The sequence below is a fragment of the Lepidochelys kempii genome, chromosome 13 (genome assembly GCF_965140265.1).
Source record: "Lepidochelys kempii isolate rLepKem1 chromosome 13, rLepKem1.hap2, whole genome shotgun sequence".
Taxonomy (NCBI): Eukaryota; Metazoa; Chordata; order Testudines; family Cheloniidae; genus Lepidochelys; species Lepidochelys kempii.
In genome coordinates this window covers 7,989,842-8,009,337 of record NC_133268.1, presented here as the reverse complement: position 1 = coordinate 8,009,337, position 19,496 = coordinate 7,989,842, and the positions used below count along the sequence as shown (strand labels likewise).

General features: G+C 41.1%; 2 protein-coding genes across 3 annotated transcripts in view; both read right to left on the bottom strand.

The window, feature by feature from the left end:
- Positions 1–1,423: 1,423 nt before the first annotated feature.
- Positions 1,424–6,321, bottom strand: RPS21 (ribosomal protein S21). Its single transcript, XM_073309126.1, has 6 exons — positions 6,223–6,321; positions 5,246–5,342; positions 3,968–4,031; positions 2,843–2,914; positions 1,681–1,736; positions 1,424–1,489 (listed from the first exon to the last, which is right to left on the bottom strand). Exons 2-6 carry the CDS (start codon positions 5,293–5,295, stop codon positions 1,480–1,482), a joined length of 252 nt encoding a protein of 83 aa, XP_073165227.1. The 5' UTR covers positions 5,296–5,342; positions 6,223–6,321; the 3' UTR covers positions 1,424–1,479.
- A 5,164-nt stretch (positions 6,322–11,485) lies between these two features.
- CABLES2 (Cdk5 and Abl enzyme substrate 2) overlaps positions 11,486–19,496 on the bottom strand; it is a 42,514-nt gene continuing 34,503 nt past the window's right edge. For both annotated transcript variants that reach the window (XM_073309123.1, XM_073309125.1), the window contains 4 exons: positions 19,194–19,297; positions 17,295–17,401; positions 15,422–15,626; positions 11,486–14,931 (listed from right to left, as the gene is read on the bottom strand). In XM_073309123.1, the coding sequence (XP_073165224.1) occupies positions 14,791–14,931; positions 15,422–15,626; positions 17,295–17,401; positions 19,194–19,297 (557 nt within the window). In that variant the 3' untranslated portion in view covers positions 11,486–14,790. The remainder of the gene's footprint in view (positions 14,932–15,421; positions 15,627–17,294; positions 17,402–19,193; positions 19,298–19,496) is intronic.

The window sequence follows — 19,496 nt, the reverse complement described above, 5'->3', positions numbered from 1 at the left end:
CCATCCTTTGTGGCAATAGCACCTCACAGATAAATACCATACTAAGCCCTTACCCCCCAGATCTTATAAATTAAGATTATCTGGATCAATAGGAGAAAGTAAAGTTGTATCTAATCTTTAAAAAGTGCAGTGCATTAAGGTACATGAGGCTGGAGCAACTTCAGACACCTGAGAACCATGGCTATCTTGTAAGACTGCATTTATCTTCGTGTATAAAGCAGTTTTGCTGTACTTCTATGATTTCAGATTTGCAGAATAACATTAGAAACTAGACTGGAAGTAGGGTTTTGCTGTAGCCTAATACCCCACCCCTCTATCTTGGACCCAAACTGCGAAGTCTGCTTCTATAGCCATCAGATATCTGTACAGTCTGAACCTCAGCCAGCCAATCTCCTTTCACAATGCCAATTTCATCAACTGAGTATTGAGTTTGCATGCTTGCCAGCCATTTGCCATTGAAATAAAACACCTGAGGTATGATAAATAAAACTTGGAAACAATTCTTTCAAAACCTAAAGGCAAGAACAGCTGTGAGCTTCAGGTCAAAAGTGCTATGTGGTGGATATTAGCCAGAGACAGGGAACTGACAGATAACAGAGGCAGTGTCAGCATGTGTATTCTCATTCCAACTGGCTGCACTCCCTATGGGCTCTGTTAGTGAGATAGCTAAAAATAACATGTCAGCAGGTAAAAAAATTAATAGGCCATTAAAGGACCTGTATGCTATGTATTAAAATATTGTTTAGATATTTTAAATGAGTTTCTCAGACAGCATAATGCCCTACTTTTTAACATCTGAGGTCATATGAAAAGTGAAGTTTTCCTGAATATTTTGTCTCTTACAGAGTAATTAATACGGGTAAAGCATGTTAAGAAAATGTAAGCATTTCCTATAAGGACACACGATAAGCTTTCAACAGAAGAGCCAAGAGTATGAGCACATCAGTGGCAGAAACACATACGGCACCAATATTAGCAGAAGAAAGCTGAGCCTAGACTTTAATAGTCTCAGTCAAATTAACCCACAAGGGCATATCCTACATAAGCTTTCCTTCTGAAACACATTTTGATGGCACAGGCAGAATCAAACAATTTCTAAGTGTTTTCAGACTGCTATACCTGCAAAACATTCAACTCTTGATCTATGTTGTAGAAAGTTAAAGCAAGGGTAATACCATGAGCTAAATTTGCAACATATACTAAATTTGGATGAGAAAGTTTTAAGTTAACAAAAATGCAGACCCGAATTTTCAAATGAGGCACAGTTCTATATATTGGGTTATTAAAAGGTTTCATCTCTAGGTCCTCAGAATTAGTCAGTTCTGTAACTTTCCTGCACAAACATTTGAAGATATTTTAGGCAACTTTAAAAAACCCACTAGCATTTACAGTTCTGCACTAAAATAAAACACTGCACATCAAATACATTTAAGCTGTTTATTTTACAACAAAATGTTCCATATCAGAGAGCCTCTTCAGTTAGAAATTCCTGGAAAAGAAAACCAAACAAAATTGTTACAAAATCATAATCTGTTTCAGCAGCTTTAATAAATATTTTTGTGAAACTTCATAAACAGCCTGTAAATCCAGAATACATGTTTTCATCAAGACCTAGAACTTCAGAACCTGGAAAGGAAATCACATTGATAACCTTTGCAAAGATGAAATAAACATACTTACTTGGAAACAATCCCATCATTTTTTGCCAGACGCAGAATAGAATCATCAGATTCACCCTTAAATAGAAAAAAATGGAGTTCTGAAACACAGTCTATAATCCCTGGTTTCTCATTTTTAAATGTAAAACGAGAGATGTGAGGTGCTCAGTTACTTAACAACATTTCTGGAAGCATCAAAGGTTTCAAGATGTATAAATCTGTTGATGGAATGCTATTTGTGCGAATCAGCTTTTCCAAAAGTATTCAAAATATTCATCAACTTTTTTGCCATCTTGCAGTACCAGAAAGTGTTTTTAACGTCATACATTATGTCACTTGATGCTCAGTGATATATCTTGTTATTACAAACACACAGCATCCTGATAAAAGTGCAGAAAAAGCCGCAGACTGTGTTGGTTTAAAGAAATCTTAAAAGCTGGATTTTTGTGTTGCTTACAAACACCACAGATCCAACACTGCTCTAGAAATTGGTCACTTGGTACACTGGTTGCCACAAAAAAAAAAAAAACAACCCTTCAACTATTTATTTTACTGATTTCATTAGTACAGATTATTGGACAATTTAATTATACATGTTTTAACCAGAAAAAAATATCAGAACAAATAAGTGGAGAAGTTGATTCGGTAATGGAATTTGTTTGTGAAATTCACCTCTCAAATCTAAACAGAATGAATACAAGCTAGGTTTTTGTTTTACATTTAAAACTGATTAAGGTCTCATGAAAGGTACTGGACTGAGAACTTTAGAAACAGAAATCCTCTATCCAGTGAGTAGCACAGGAAGCAACAATACTAACATCCTTACATTCCCCCGACAGTGTGCCTCAGATATCTTCTGGAGGAAGAACAACTTGTGGATAAAGAATAGCAGTGTTTCTATGATGGACTGGCCCTGTACAAACTCCCATTAAAGTCAAGAGTTTTTTTTCCATTTAAAAAGAAGTTGGATGGGGTCCACTGTCTTCGTTCTTTTTACTGAGTCTGCCAAATAGTGTTCCAGATGAGAGGTATGGTTTTTGTGATAGACACACTAATCAACTTAGAGTTGGACTGAGATCACAAACTTTTCACAAAGGCCAAACATGCATCACATGGGGATAAACAGTCCAACCAATCTAAGATGGAGTAAACACATTTCCTAATTTTCAAGAAAATATTCTTACCATCCTACGAATTGCTCCACAAATGGCATAAGTTTTGAACTGGCCATTGACTCTGCCTGTGACCTTGTCAACCTACAATTATAATTAGATCATTTTGATTAAGTAGACATGATGGTAGAGACACAATTCATGTAATGCTTTACCCTCTAAAAAAGATCAAGTTTGCAAACAAGAGGTGTCAAAAGGTAATTGTTTGCAGAGAAATGGATCCAATGGTCAGAATGTCATGAATCACAAAACCTGAACCAAATGTCCACATTAAAAATGAGAGGTTAGTTCCTCCACTTACATAAAAGGTCCATAGAGTCTGATGGATTTAGGATCAGACAACATAATAGGAATACAATAACCAGTAACAAACTGGTGTATTAACAAAGGCCTGGATAGAAGATAAAGTCAAAGTCTCTTTTGGGACACAAGTACATGTCCAATTTAAAAATAAGTTTGTGGATTTAGCTGCCTTAATGACAAGCGGGCTTCTCTGGATTTAGTACCATATCAAATTTGGAAGAATCCGTCTTGTTCTGCAGCCAGATAAATGCACAAGAAAAAGGACACAAATGATCTCACTTTTTCAAGTTGTAGGGAAGCTTTCCAGAAAGAGAATGTTGAGCAGTGTAAGATTAAATCCTGCAGAGACCCTTAAAATAGCACAAGGATTTGTTTTTCATTTCTGCTGATCCCCAATCCTTGAATAATGAAATATGGTAAACAAGAGAATTTTTCTCAACATTTAATGGGAAATAAAATCACTTAAAAACGTTCATATTATGGTGATGTAAAAATAAAGTAATTTGCCCAAATCCACACAGTAAGCAAATTGCAGAGACAAAATTGCAAGACTTCCAATTATCAGTTCCATACTTTAACTACTAAGCCACATTTCCCCCATGAATATTAAAAAATGACAAATCCTGTACAAAGCACAACAGAGGCAGATTTGCCAAAACAAGCTGCCAAGATAAATTACATCCAATGCTCTTGAGATGGTATTAGACGTACTTGGAGATAGAATACAACAATCACACTGAGCACTTCATAAATGTTAGTGAAACTGAAGGCTCTAAATTTCACAAATAGTTAAAATACTCTAATTAGATCTACATCTGTCACGAGTTATCTTACCTCAGAAATATTCATTTGAATGGAAGCATGGTCCTTCGCACCGATTATTCGGTTGCTAGCAGAGCTGAGGAAAGAGGTAATATGAAGTTAAAATAAGAAGCATACCAGGAGGGTATTATACTACTCAAAGCCTATTAAAGGCCTATCCACGGTATGGGTGCAGCTGGGCTAGCAGTTTGATGGTGATAGTCAAGGCATCAGACAGCTCAAAGATCATACAGTTAAAAATAGGCCTGACGCTGGATTTAAACCTGGCTCTTATTTGGCAGTATTGCACTTAGCTAGGGCAGTAAATAATCATAATGTTGGCCTATTTCATTATTTTTAGAATGTATTTAGCGCTATGTTCACTGCATGTAAATGAAGATAACTCTCACACTGGAAATATGTATTCATACCTGCTCTGGAAAGCAACTATAAGAAACTGAAATGTAGCTGCCTAGGATGTCTGAGAGGAATGCTACTTATTTAGTAACACAGCAGTGGTGGTGATGGAATAGAGTCAACTAGCCCTTGCAATAGCATCCAGGTTTATCTGAATTTCTTATTAAAAAAACTTCCCAGTACTTCTGTTTAATTCTTTGCCTATCTTAATCCTAAAACTGTGACTTTTAGACTAAACATTGTGGAATCCAGATACAGTGAGTAATCATGAATTCATGGTAAAAACTCTTAAGAACCCAGAAGGAGCTCAGGAAACCACTACTGTAGGAAATAAACACATACTCACAAATGAGCAGTTAATTTTATAAGTTTTTGCTCCCCCTTGAAGAAGGTCAGAACAAAATGACACAACACCAATCTGGTCACTTGCTAATGCCTATGTGCTTTTGTGAAAGTTAAGTTCTTTTCTCTTAAACAGTGAAGGTAACTAACCACTGGAACACTATCAATTGTCGTGGTGAAATCTTCATCAGTGACAAGTTTTAAGTCAAGATATTCTCTAGTTCAATAAAGGAATTATTTTGGAGAAGTTTTATGGCCTGTTACCCAGGTCAGATTATATGATCACAATGGTCCTTTCTGGCTTTGGAATCTAAGAGGTAGCAGTCATTCAACTAAATTAACCCCTTCATACAATATAGTGAACTGGTGCTTTGGTTAGCAAGTTTCACCCTTCAGGGCATAAACTGATCCTCACACAGCATCATATACCAGTGAGGTTTATTATGGGGATACTGACACTGTTGGATCCAGGAGGCTGCACAAGACTGACCATCTGAGTCAGCCTAGAAAGACCCATGTCCCTATACAACAGCACCAAGGAAAGGCACTCACCATTTACGAGGCACATACAGGTCCACAAATTCCCCAGCGTCGTTCTGCATCTTATTTTTCTATATGCTACCACACAGGGATGTGCAAGAGGAGATACCTAAGGGGACATAAATCACAGGATCATACCCTACCAATCAAGTACTCACATACATGTTCTAACAGCCTAGCCTACTAAGAGCTCTCCAGCTCAGCCTGAGCACACCTCGGTCTATCCATCTTACATTTTATCCTGTAGTATCGGTATGCCTGTCTCATAAGGTCAGTGGCAATAACAAAGCCCCTTGTGAGCTTAATGGAGTCTCTTTCTCCCTTTTTGCAACACATACCACTCCGCTTGCGGTCAAGTCTGCTTTTTGAGCATTTTGCTAGTTTTTGTGGGGATGGATTTTGTGGGCACGTCAGTGTTGTGTGATTCTCCTGGTGGACAGGCCTTTTCAAAAGGGAAGGTTTTGCAGCGTTTCCCAGAGACAAGCAGGCGTATTTGCCTGCTCTAACAACCAGGGCCCCATGACAAGTGCTTCGCCCTCAACCCTCGTGCGCTTCGCCCCGGGCTCGGTGATCTGCGCGGTCCCAGCCCCTCAGCCTCATGCACGGGGGCGGATTCTCTGATGTCACTGGGGCTGGAGCCATTAAATCCCCAACTCCAACCTGGGACCAACGGGCCCAACCCCGGCCCCAGGCACCTCAGCGCCGCACGGGGCCGGGGGGGCAGGCAAAGCCGGGCCGCCCCACGTGGCTGGGCTCGGGACGGGAAGACAAGCCCCCTCCCCCGGCACAAGGGAGACGAACCGGGGCTTTCTCCGCTGACGGCCGGCCCGGACGTGGGACAAGACGGGAGAACCGACCCCGGGCCGAGGCCGCCCCGCCTCACCCCCGGGCCCGAAGACGGGCAGGGAACCCGACGCCGCCGCCCACCGGTATCTCCACAGCCCCCGCGGCCTGCAGCCCCGCCAGCCCGGCCGCCCCTGGCCTCCTACCTCGCCGCCAGCCCAGACCGGAAAGGGCGGGACCCCCCGCCCGGAAGCGACAACACACAGACGGGGAAAGACGCGAGCGCTTCCGGGGCAGCGTCCTTGACGTCAGTGGCGGGGCCCGGCGGGGAGCGCGAGGCGCCGTTAGCTGGAGCCCGCCGGCGGAATCCACCCGCCCCCGCTACCGGGGGGGGGGGGGGGTTAATAAATCTGAACAGAGCTGAGACCTGAGCTGCCGAGACCAGGGGCGGGTAGCCTCGAGCCGTAGGTGGCAGGAACAGCCCCCCCACCCCCAATATCAACAGAGCTGGGCGGGGAAGGCGATTTCCGATTGGCGGGAAATCCCAACATAACAACCCCCCCACCCCCAAATAATAACCCGCCCCCAGAGCGGCACTGTCCGGTCCTGAGACTTCCCCGCTGAAATGCCGGACAAACCCCCACCTGTAACGCCGACAGACCCCGGTTGCCGGCGGGCGGGATCGAACCAGGGACCGCGGGAGCCGAGTGCACGAGCCTCTACAGCACGAGCTAAAAGCCAACAGGTTCTGAGTAAGGCCCGTCCCAGTGCTGTGGAAACATGAACCCCAGGTTGAACTGGCTCCTGCCACGGCCCTGGCGGGTCGGGTCTTCCGCTCCTCGGCCTCAGGTTCTCACCCTAGCACAGCGGCTCTCCCACGCCGTGGCGCGGCGGCCCCCTGCCAACAGCGAACGTCGCTACACGACCCCAGGCCGCGGGGCAAGCCTGAGCCCAAGGGCTTCAGCCCCAGGCAGTGGGCTTTGGCCCGGGCAGTGGGGCTGGGGCTTCGGCCCTGGGCCCCAGAAAGTCTGAGCCAGCCCTGATGACCCCATTCAAATGGGGGTGGTGACCCACTTTGGGGTCCTGCTCCACGGTTTGAGAACTGCTGTCCTAGAACAGAACTGCAGTTGTTTGTCTACAGCCAACATAGTTCAAGGCCCTGTATTAGGACGACATTTACTCCAGCTTGAATGGGAGAGCTCCTGCCACTGCTCCTCCTTCTCCCTCCCTAGTGATTGGGAGAAAGCCTGGAAATGATCTTGAAAATTAGCAGTAGGAAATCAATGGGGATTGTGAGGGCTGAGCACCCCTCTGACTCCAATGATACATTAGTGATTGCTTGCCCTTACCTAACTCTCCCCCACCCCTTTTCATATGGGAAACAGTATCTTAATGGGAGCTGCTTGATAGTGGGACAGCCTTTTAACTAAGCTAAAAACTGTAGCAATGGAAAATAAGAGTGGGGGAAGGCCTTAGTTGGACATGTGCCTGGCTGCATGGTCCAGGGCCAATAGAACAGGACTGGGACTTGTGCACACTTGTTTTAATCCCATTTCCATCAGTAACTTGAGGTATGATCTTGGGAAATCTCAACCTTCTGCCCCTCATTTCCTTTACATCTGTAAAACATACTTTGTAAAGTGCTTTGAGATGCATCGGTATGGATGAAAGTACTCTTGAGTGCTGCACATTTATATGAATGACAAGAATGTCTCAGCTTTCTTGCTGGACAGCATGAATGCCTTAGCTTTTGGCCTTTACTTCAGTGGATAAGAAACAAGAACAATTAAAACGAAGGGGTAGGTGTTCTGAGGCTTGTTCTGTCTGTCCAGTTCCCACACCTATGTTTTTCAGAGAGCATTAGCTACTGTAACTAGCTTTAATCAAGGCAAAAATCCATATGGGATAAAGGAAAAGGGTAGCTTGGAACAACTGCTGCACTCTGCAAATAGTAATGGATGCATCAGAAGTCTAAAGGAAACTGCCTTGTATGCCTCCTCCTCTGTTGGGCTGAAGCATGTCTGGATGCTGGTGATTACTTACTTTGGTGGATTGGGCTGTGATCCTAGAGAAGGCTGCAGTACAGAAATCTCAATTCCTGACACTTTAGGATTAATTTTTTTAAAATGTGAGCTGCTGTTAGGATATAGATATTCAGGCCTGTTTGTAAAGGCCTATACTTTAAGAATTTAGGTGTATTCTTATCTTAGCTAGTTATAGAGGTATAAAAGAAAGAATTAAAATCACTGTCTGCCGGCATAAGGGCCTTTTCTTACTGTGACAGTCTGAGGCCCTGTTCTTAGGCTAAGATCTTTGGTTAAGCAGCAGAGGCAGCCATAAGCTGGGAAGCGTATGGTCACATCCTCACATTCCAAACTAGTCACATTGAAATAAGGTGCTATTGGGCTGTTAGGAATACAATCCTGTCCTGATAATGCCTATCACCTCCAGAGAAAGGGAAGTGTCTAGAAAATTAAAAGAAAACTTAGTTTAATGGCATTCTGTCTGGCAAGAACTTACTTATTCATAGCTGGGATATGAAATCCTCATTTTTGTGTTGTTCTGTTATTGTAGTCCCCATTTCCCTATTGTTTGTATGAATCTCTGTCTGGTTCTGAGATTGTTTTTGTTTGCTGCATAATTAATTTTGCTGGGTGTAAACTAATTAAGGTGGTGGGATATAATTGGTTAAATAATCATGTTACAATATGTTAGGATTGGTTAGTTAAATTTTAGTAAAATGATAGGTTAAGGTATAGCTAAGCAGAACTCAGGTTTTACTAGATAGTCTGAAGTTAATCAGGAAGTAAGGGGTGGGGAATAGGAACAGGGACACAGGTAAGGCTCAGTGGTGTCAGAGCTGGGAAGGGGGATACTAAGGAAGGAAACTGGAATCATGCTTGCTGGAAGTTTACCTCAATAAACATCAAATTATTTGCACCTTTGGACTTCGGGTATTGTTCCTATCTGTTCATGCGAGAAGGACCAGGGAAGTAAGTAGGTAAAGGAATAAATACCCTAACAGCTGTTATTAAAAGTAAGGCATTGAAACAAGTGTCTAGTTTGAATTGATTAGATTTAGAACTTCACTTTGGAGCCATCTGTGGATTGTTTCTTGTTTTAGCAATTGGCGATCAGCTTGCCACTGGCTCGAATTCAGAGGCCATGTCTGTGGAACTAAATTAACATTCTACGTTATCTATAGTGGGTATATAATTATGGCTGCCTTTTATTTAACTTATTCATTTGCTGCATGAGACAAAAGCAGTATTTGAGGCTGCCAGACACGGTAAAAGTTGATTCAAACAGCAATAGCAAAAACCATTATAGACCACACATGACCATTTGATGTCTCTGGATCTGGCCGGGGAATGGCAAAGTGTCTGGACCCCACTTACCATTCCAAGCAAGCACATTATTACTGACCCAAAAAGCTGCCCTCCTGGTTTCGACCTGCTATGCAAACTTTGGACCACTTTCAACTGCATCCAAACAAACCCTGGAAGATGTGGCTACTCAATGCACAAGTGGAAAATCAAAAATTCCCCTTCATGCGACTGGGGTGAGAACATCCAAACCAAACACAACACAGTGCCCCAAATACAGATTCAAAGGTGAATTGGATGATATCCACAATGTCACAGAGGAGGGCTTGAAATTCTTGCCTTATGGACATACAACTGCATCTACAGTATGTTGCTCTGCAGATGCCATATACACGTGAAAGTGAGCAAGCAGTAGTTTAGGAAGCAGTTCAGTTTTGGGAACCAGGGGGAGACACACAGAAACAGCAGTCCTTACTTTAAATAGTAGGGGCATGGACAGGAGACTGGAACAACCTTCCAGGGAGAGTAGTGGGGGTAGAAAACTCAACTGGCTTCAAGACTGAGCTTGATAAGTTTATGGAGAAGATGGTACGATGAGACTGCGTGCAATAGCAGGTCTTTGGCAATCCCTCCATGCGAGGAGGGTGTTTACTGAGGGGGTTCATTGGTGGGTTTTTTTAAGTGTCTGAGGAGCCCAATTCATGCCTTGCAGATTTTCCCACGGAAGTGACAGGTGTAAGAGACAGTTGTTGGCTGAACTCTTGTGCCCTTTCTTTCCTCCTTTGTCGCTTCTCTGTCTCACAAGCACGTCTGTTCTCAAAGTGAGCTGGGGCACCACTGGCAGTCTCTAAGGTGCCACAAGTACTCCTTTTCTTTTTGTGGCACCGCTGTGTTCTGTTCTGCGTGGAGTCCTCCCAGTTTGTACTTTCAGGTGACATATCTCCAATGACCAGTGATCGGACACTAGATATGGAGGACTGCGTTACTACAGAGAATTCTTTCCCAGGTGTCTGGCTGCTGGGTCTTGTCCACATGCTCAGGGGCTAACTGATCACACTGTTTGGGATCAGGAAGGAATTTTTTCCAGGGTCAGATTGGCAGAGACCCAGGGTTTTTTTGCCTTCCTTTTTGGGTCAGTTGCAGGTTGAAATGAGTGTAAATGGTGGATTCTCTGTAACGAAGTCTTTAAATCACAATTTGAGGACTTCGGTAACTCAGCCAGAGATTATGGGTCTATTACAGGAGTGGGTGGGCAAGGTTCTGTGGCCTGCAATGAGCAGGTCAGACTAGATCTGTGATTCTCAACTAGGCGTCCAGGGCACCCTGTGGGGCCGCGAGCAGGTTTCAGGGGGTCCACTAAGCAGGGCCTGCATTAGATTTGCAGGGAGGGGACCCAGGGCAGAAAGCTGAAGCCACATCATCTGGGGCTGAAGCCTAGGGCCCTGACCATTGCCACCCAAGGCTGAAGCTGAAACTTGAGCAACTTAGCAACGTGGCACCCACTGTGCCATGGGCCCTAGGCAGTTGCCCTGCTTGCGACCCTCCAACACTGGCTCTGGCTTTTATATGCAGAAAATAGTTGTTGTAGAACAAGGGGGCCGTGGAGTTTTTACAGGATGTTGGGAGGGCCTCAGAAAGAAAAAGGTTGAGAACCCCTGGACTAGATGATCATGATGGGCCCCTGTGGCCTTAAAGTCTATGAGGTAGTAAGTATCTGCCTTGTTAAATGAATTTGTCCTAGAGCTAAAAATGTATTAAATGAAGCCTGCCATATAATCACATTTCAGTGTGAAATTTTCCTAGGATTGCTGTAACTGAAAGACTAAATTAATTAGACAGCAGTAGTTTCCATGTATGTTTAGTCAGCTTCTCCAGTTTGTGTGGTCCTTTCACACAGTATTTTTTTTTTTTTTTTTTTTTTTAAATAGGGCATTATTGAAAACCCACAGACATGGGATAAGGATTCAGCGGCAAGTGTCGTACATGAAACTATCCTGAATAGTTTTTTTGCAAACTGACTTGGATTGTCTCTTTCTGCCAGGTATTTAGGAGGCGGCAAAGGAAAGGCTCTTACGGCTAGAGTGTTCTTAAAGGAATATTTTCCAGACAAGCCAAAATATGTCAAACTTGACTGGTTACAAAATATGTATCAAAACAAATTTTATTTCACAGCTTCTCAATCCCACAATTTCATCAAAAGATATTAGACAAATTACAAACAAGAGACTTTAATTTAATTTACCAAGACACAAAACTATAACAGCTTACATAAAATGTACAGGCTCCTATCAAGAATCTTTTTGTTGTGCTGAATCTAAGCAGCACCATATTTACATGTGATACATAATTAAACCACACCCCCATATGTAAGAGACCAGCATTTCTCTTTAAAGGAAAAAATGTTTTGTTTTTTATGAAAAAGTGCAACATCTCTCTTAGAATGTTATGTTGGGTCCCATTTTGGTTTAGACATTGATAATGTTGCAGTAATATTTTCTACCACACAGTGGCAGCTTTCCTATAACCAGATAAATATATCACAATAAGGCTTAACTGAATAGAACTCTAAGCCAATTTAGGGAAGAGAATGCTAACTCCTATAAAACATTACACACACACACACACACACACGTATGTACGTCACTGCCTTTGCCAAGAGGATCACTATTTCTGTACAGATAAGTCACAGAAAAAGGAACCCAACATACAAGTTGTAGATGGTTGGTTAAAATGACTATTTGGGATCAATAACCCATCTTCAGACTTGAAACAAGATTTCTATAGTGTTACAGAAGAGTTTTCTTCTATTTCTTATAGGAATTTACACAGTGAACACTATATAATAGACCATTCCCATGATACAATTTTGAGCCATAATATCTAGGACTTTAGCGCTCAGAGCTTTGGATGTGCACATGCAGAGGTTTAAAATGAGCACCTATTACGGTAAAGCCTTAAAACACGGCTCTGAAGAATACATGCTCTAGCTTAGAAAGGTGTCATTTTACATTTTGCTGGTAGAATAAAACCAGCTTGCCCATTTACACACTGACGCAACAACCTGCATCCTTATTCAGGCACAGCTTCCATTCCAATCCAATGTCTGAGGAAGGATTGCAGGATTAGACTTTAATGTTTACATTTCAGTCAGAGCATCTTTTCTCTGTTACATATTAGTTTAAAGCAATTTAACTCCTATAATTAAAAACAGGAGCACAAGTTGTCTGGGAGCATTAAATTTTTAGACATATTTACAGTAACATGACAAATGATATTACATTTTTTTGGACAAATACCCTGTGAAGTTTTACATTTACCACTTCCCCAAACACTTAAGTTCCATATTAAATTTGTCCATACTTAGATAAAGAAAAGGTATTGCCTGATTTGGAGAAATCTGTAGCAGATAGTGGACCATTATTAATTGAGTGCACTGTGTTATTTCTAAAAAAAAAAAAAAAAAGCTAAGTTGGCAAACCACAAGTGTTCGTCTAATACTTTAGTAAATTAGAACTTATAAAACCAGCACTAATTATTCAGTATAGAACATTAGCAAATAACTGAATTTTCTAACCTCTCTTCTGGAAAATAAATTCAACTGGCAAGTTGGATGTTCACTATCTTCCAATTTTAAAAGTTTGTAAAATTCTCCCAGATTAATAAATCATCATGCATGTTAAACTTTACAGAGAAGCAGCGTTATAAAATTCATGTCCTGCGCATTGACCAGAAGGTGCATATTTACTTGCACTAAAGTTGTTGTTAAATAGAAGCTACTAGGTTTAGGACTTGAGTGGTATTACTGCATTTAGATGTATAAAATCCCTTTCAAGTGCTGCTTAAGAGAAAGGCTCTACTAAGTTTGCTTCAATTTCACTGAAGTCAAACTGGCCGTAGATAAAATGTAGTTGAATAGCAAGACGCCAGTTTTATGTTTGTTCTTATTTAGTGGCCACAACAAACACACAAGGAGTTGAAATTTACAGTACTCCATGTATCAGAGACCAGGTAGCCTTTTTACCTCAGGAAGAGGTCTAGTATCTAAGTTAGTCACAAACAAAGAAATTTTGTATTATTTTTGTCCCTTGCAAACACACACACAAACACTTATTTGTATCATAATATTGCTTAGAAAAAAACCCAAGAGCGACTAACTGTATTACTAAAGGTACAACATGTTTCAGAACTGTTTAAACCAAATGTCTGGGCAACAGTGGAAGAAGTTATTTAACCTTTGCATAAACATCAGAGTGCTGCTGAACATTAACCTCTAACTAAATGGCTGATCAAACGTGCAACAAATGCCAGTTTCATGAGGGCCATCACAGTGGCACAATGCTTGGAAGAACTGAGTAAAAAGTAGCAATTTAACAACTGGACATACTTTGTTTCATTGGCTTAGTTTGGAAGCGATAACAGTACTGGCTTGAAACACTTGTGTACAAAGCAGAGAAAGATCACTCATGATAGACATGGTCATGTTTAAAAAGGTGCTTAGTTTCAGACTATAGTAAACAAATCAAAATTATAAATGATAATACGGTGATTCTCTCACATGTAAGTCAATTTCTTATCTCCAATTGAACAATGGACTACAAGCTGCTTTGCTGCAGCTAATGTGTTCAACAAGTGTGATATGTCACGATAGATTTCCGAACACAATCTTCCTTTCCTTTTTTAAAATAAAACCTTTATTCAGGTATTAATAGTTAAAGAAGTTGAACTAGAATAGTTTCAACTTGCTACCTATAGATCTATAGTACAAATCCCCTCTGTAATATTAGTGCAGATATACTGGAACTGTTTTCACTATATGCAAGGCAAATGCAGGTAAAGGATACATTGCTATTTAAATTCAGGATTCACTATTATGCAACATAAGTAACGTAAAAAGTACTGGTACCAGACCAGTCAGTTTTAGGCACATCTTTAAAAAAATAAAGTATGCATTTTATTAATGTAAAAATGCAAGAAAATTCTCAGATATTCTATTTGAAGTTTATGATTTTTTTGAATGGAAATGATGCTCCCTTTAGTTTCAAGGAAGAAAATAAAGGTTGAAACAATCTAAGAGAATAATAGTGTAGCATCCATTGTAGGGAAGAACTGACCATTTCCTAGTAAAACTGAAAAGGAAAATACAGAATAACCAGCAGCCACAAAGGCAGCTATTTTGTGAATCATTTGTGCTTTAATGTCCAAAGGAAAATAAAGTTCAAGACAACCCTTTCTGTACCATCTCCTGATACAGATTTGGTACCTGTATCGTTAATGTACATCTTGACTGTTTAAAAATCATGCTGCAGTCTTCAAACTAGCTGTAGGCATGATCTGATGCACACTGTGACATAGAAAAGGTCAGTGGCAAGTGTCAAATTCAGGAGCAAAGTGTTCAGTAATGCTGTTAATCCCCAGAGCCACTGGTGAGCAGCTGGAATGTAGCTTTGGTTAGGCTTGCTGTGTGAGACGCCTATAATGAGGTAAAACTTGGTTTTCAGGAAGATAGAGGACCAGCTCCAAAGCTACAAGCACGGTAAATTCAAATCCAATGAGATCTCGTCTGTTGAATCTGAATCTTTCTTCTAGTTTCTGCAATGGCATTTTTTGAGAGGGGAGTGGGGAGGGGGAAAAGAGAAGAGGAGAAAATCGGATCAGCAGGATAGCCACTAGATTGTCACAGATCATACCAGCATAAGAAAGAAAAGTAATCATGTTATGGTCTGAGCTGTACATACATACAGAATCAAATATGCAGTTGGCTTCCAAAACTAGAAACAGACCAATTTATGGGTTCAACTCTGGTAACTGGGAACCAAATTACCCAGTTTATGCAAACACACAGGTTTTTGCATGCTGAAAGGGACAAGTCCATAAGCTTTACAGGTGCTGTTTGGAGATCAAATAAAGACAAGCCATTCCCCGCCCAAAACAGGTGCCTGATTTTAGGATGGGAGCCTAAATTTGGATACTCATTTTTGAAAAAGTCTTGGTCTTAGCTCTTAAAATACAAGACCACAATCTTAATAAAAAGGCAGAGCTTATTTATGACAGTGTATGACATAATTCAAACTATACTTACATCAAGAAGGTGTTTAACTTCATGTTTCCTGAGATCACTGCTGATCTTGGCTGCAAGAAGCACACAAGCACCAGCACACAGTTTGCGGTTCTGTTTGTTGAGCTTGCCTTGGAGAACAAGCTTCTCGAAGTAAACATATGCCATTGACACAGTAACTGGCTCTAGATTGCACTCTTCACTCAGGTTCCGCATCTCTCTCTTTAAACTGTGTAGGGACAAAATACCTTTATCACATGAAATGGTTTCTAAAAGACATTAGAAACTCTGCAGCGTGAAGGAATCAAGGATTGGTAAAGGGACTGGAGCCCTGAATTTATGAATCTGTTCATATCTAATCCAGACTAGTTCTCAACAATGTTGTTACCATCTGAAGGCTGTTTGGACAGTGGACAGGCCTGCACAATGCAGAAACGACCCCCTTGATTGCTGGCATTAACTGGCACTTTCAGAGGCCAAGGAGACAACCTCCCGTCTCATGGAGATGGTCCCTCTATATCAGTTTTAAGGCAAATTAGCAGGGCAGTGTGGCAAGCTTGTGGTGCTATTGGTCATGCTGTATCTGTGAAAGATTTCTCTCTAAACATGCAAGAATAGGGAGTAGGAGCTATTGAGGAGAAGAGGGGAACAGGGCTTCAGGGCAGGGTGTCTGCATGCAAATACAATACTAGATTTTTCAAATTTAACATCCTCATCTGTAGTTCTCCACATCCAAGACACTATATATTAAATAAAAACTGATGTAATATCTCTGATTGTAAAGAGCTGCAGTGGTTGTACTAAGAAAATTAAGTCCCTAAGAAAATATTCAGTGTGTAAATGTAAGAATTAATAGCCAAACAGGAAATTGCCACCTTGACAGCTTCATGAAACAGATTAGGGCAGAGAAAATAAGAATTCAAGTCCCAATAAAACTCAGTTCCAAATTTTTTTAGTTAACTGAAAACTCTGTTAAAAGTTACTAAACTGATTTTCAGCAATTTTAAGTGGTGTCTGAATTTCCATAGGGCTCAATCCTGCCAATCCGCCATTCACGGGACTCCTATCGAAATTGATGCTAATGCATAGTCCCACTGAAGTGAATCGGATTAAAGCGCATAAGGGTTTGCAGAGTCAGGGCCTAAATTTGCTATTTACAGAAGACAGTCTTCCCACTGGGAAGTACAGCACTGTATCATCAAAACTACACCCCTATAAAGAGGGGCTACAGTACCCCTCCCTGAAGACAGAAGTTAATGTGTTCATAGGGTATTTCTAAAAATATCTGAAATTATATTTTGAATATCTGTATTTCTTATCACTGTTTCACTAAAAGCTACTATAACATATCACTAGTTCTCTTTAAAGATAATTGCCATGTTGTGACACAGAAAGGTGAAGTTGCCTAGATTTTTTCTTCGTTCTGCAGTTTTCTACAACAATCCAAAACAGGATAGTTTCTTGCTACTCAAATAGAAACAGATAGCCATGTGGTCCCAGATGGAGGCACAGACTGCTTATAGAAAAGATGGAGCACATTGTAGGCTCTGAAGTCCACTTATGTTTTGATCCACAGTTCGCAGAAGGATTGCTGAGTCAGTTGTAATTTGCTAACGTTATGTTAGTACTAAGTTAACAAGGAAGCAGTATTTGTCTGAAAATAACTACTTTTAGGTTGAATTATATGAGGACCATTCCCAGCATCTTAAGTATTTTTGTAATGACTGCCATCCCACAGCCAGCTTAACTTGTAATAAGAGATCATCAGTATTTAATCATATACACTATTAATAGAATTAATACTTAATTCCATACAAGTGTTAGAGGAAGCAGCTTGTACAAGAGGCTTAAAGGCCATTCACTCTCCCCTTTCTGTTCTAAAGTGCTTGTTTCTTACCTTCTAATTTTGCTCAGTGTTAGCTTGATGTGAGGAAACTTCTCTTTAAAAGTTTCATTCATGTCCTTTTTAAGGTCTGAGGGTTTCACATATTCTATTACTGTGGTCTGAAACACAAGAGGCAAATTTTCTATAACATTTGTGGTTTCACCTTCAACAATGCATTATAGGTGCCCTTCAAGCATACCCTCTGTTTGATACAAAGGCAAGACAGACACGTCTTTAATAATATTTTGCACTCGTATAGTGCACACCCAGTGCTTACACAATATTAAAAAAACCTCAGCAATTTGCAAGACAGAATTATCCCCATTTTACAGACTCAAACTGAAACTGGGAGGGTCAGCGACTTGCCCAGTAGATCAGGCTCCCTTTCTAGTATAAGCTTCTCAGAGCCTGACATACAGGCTTCATTAGCTACCCAACGCTTTACCTTCAACAAACAGAGGGCAGCGTGGGGACACTCCTGTGAAGCTGGAACTCAACTGTCAGTGACACCGCTCATCATGAGAAATTCCCCACTAAACTATCACGATAGAGTTGTGCCAGTGACCAGTATGGAATGTTAGACACTGTTGTAGATGCCTGTTACAGGCCACAAAGCCATCCATCTGCTATTAGTCTGTCCACCTCTTCAGAGCATTGTAAAGCTTGTGTATTTAAGAGCCAAGTATTATTTCATGGCCTATATAATGAGAGAGGAAAGAGTTCACTTCTTCCCCAAAGCATTCAGGGTCAATAAATATACGTGAGCAGGGCTATGTGGTCTCATGACAAAGAGGTGCCAGAGAATGAAGTCTGTGCAGGGTAAAGTAAGCCTTCTGGCCTTAAGAGTGGTAACCTGCCGTTACAAACATCAGCATTACATGTGATGCACATAAAGTTAGTGGAGCAGAGTAACTGCTAGACAACCAGTTGAAATAAGGCCATGTCAAGGGAAAGTTGTAGTAATCCCAATCTTACTGCGATGCTTTGAAAAAAATAAAGGAGCCAAAGTGTGGCAAAATGAAGAAATTCTAATTCTAAGACGTGGAGTAGACCATAGCTCCCAAATGACCCAACTACTGTCTTGTTGCTCTGAGTCAGTTTCTCTTGAGGGAAGTGGCAGAGAATCCTACAGCTCCAGCGGACAGCGTTCCTGGGAACAGACATCAAAAATCCTGAAATCAGTTCTCCCTTTTGTTGTTGGATCTACTCTTTGACCTTTATACTGTTTCTCTCTACATAACTAGCGTCCATTGTTTTGCAAGATTTCCATGCTCTAAGAGTGCCTTCTAATTTAATAAAATAGAGTTCACTCCTGGAACAAACGGTCAGGAAGACTAATTGCTTTAATGTGTTAAGCAAAGTAGCTGTGCGTAAACTAATCCCAGAGGCTCATAAAATTAACTTTTTGTAGCTGCTACTGATCAACGGTTATAGGTAACAGACAAAATGTTCTAAATGACTGATATCCAGTCATTTCCACACAGTTCTAATAGACAAGCTTTTGCTGTAACATCTTTAAAATGTGCCTTTGTCCATAATATTGTTTAGGAATAAATTAACTAATTTATGCATGACTGAACATACATTCCTTGCATATTCACTGCAATAGAGTCTATGCTTAACTGGGTCATCACCATCCAATCTCAAACAGAAGTTTAATCTTCCTGAGGACAGAAGATCCTTAGCGCTCTCTGGTAATCTATTACCAATGTAGTGTTTGGCACTGCTCTCTAACTCAGTAGTGCTCAAGTTCAATGCACAACTATGCCTATTTATAGCTTTCCCAATAGGTACTCAAACAGGGCATATTTTATCCAAGGTAGTTCTTTACTGACACTGAGCATCCATGCGCTGAGTACGTATGCACAGAGAGCCTAACAGCTGCTCAGTTAAAATATACCAATTTTTTACCATGTAAGATGCAAAGATGAGGACACGCTTGTGTTTCCCACAGGGCCACTGAGGATCATCCAGGAGATTTGGATTATACTCGGACGACTCACCAGCTTCGTTTACTGGAAGAATGGGAGAAGTAAATACAAAATGAGTTGTAAGATAAACAAAAAAATTAGCTTTAAAGAAAGATTCCTGATGCATTTCTTAAGATTAGAGGCAATCTGCAAATGGGAGGAGAAAATTCATTTAACTACACTATTCAATGCCCCAAATTCTTGGGTCTGCAAACTCAAAAGCTGCAGGTCACCTACTCATGCT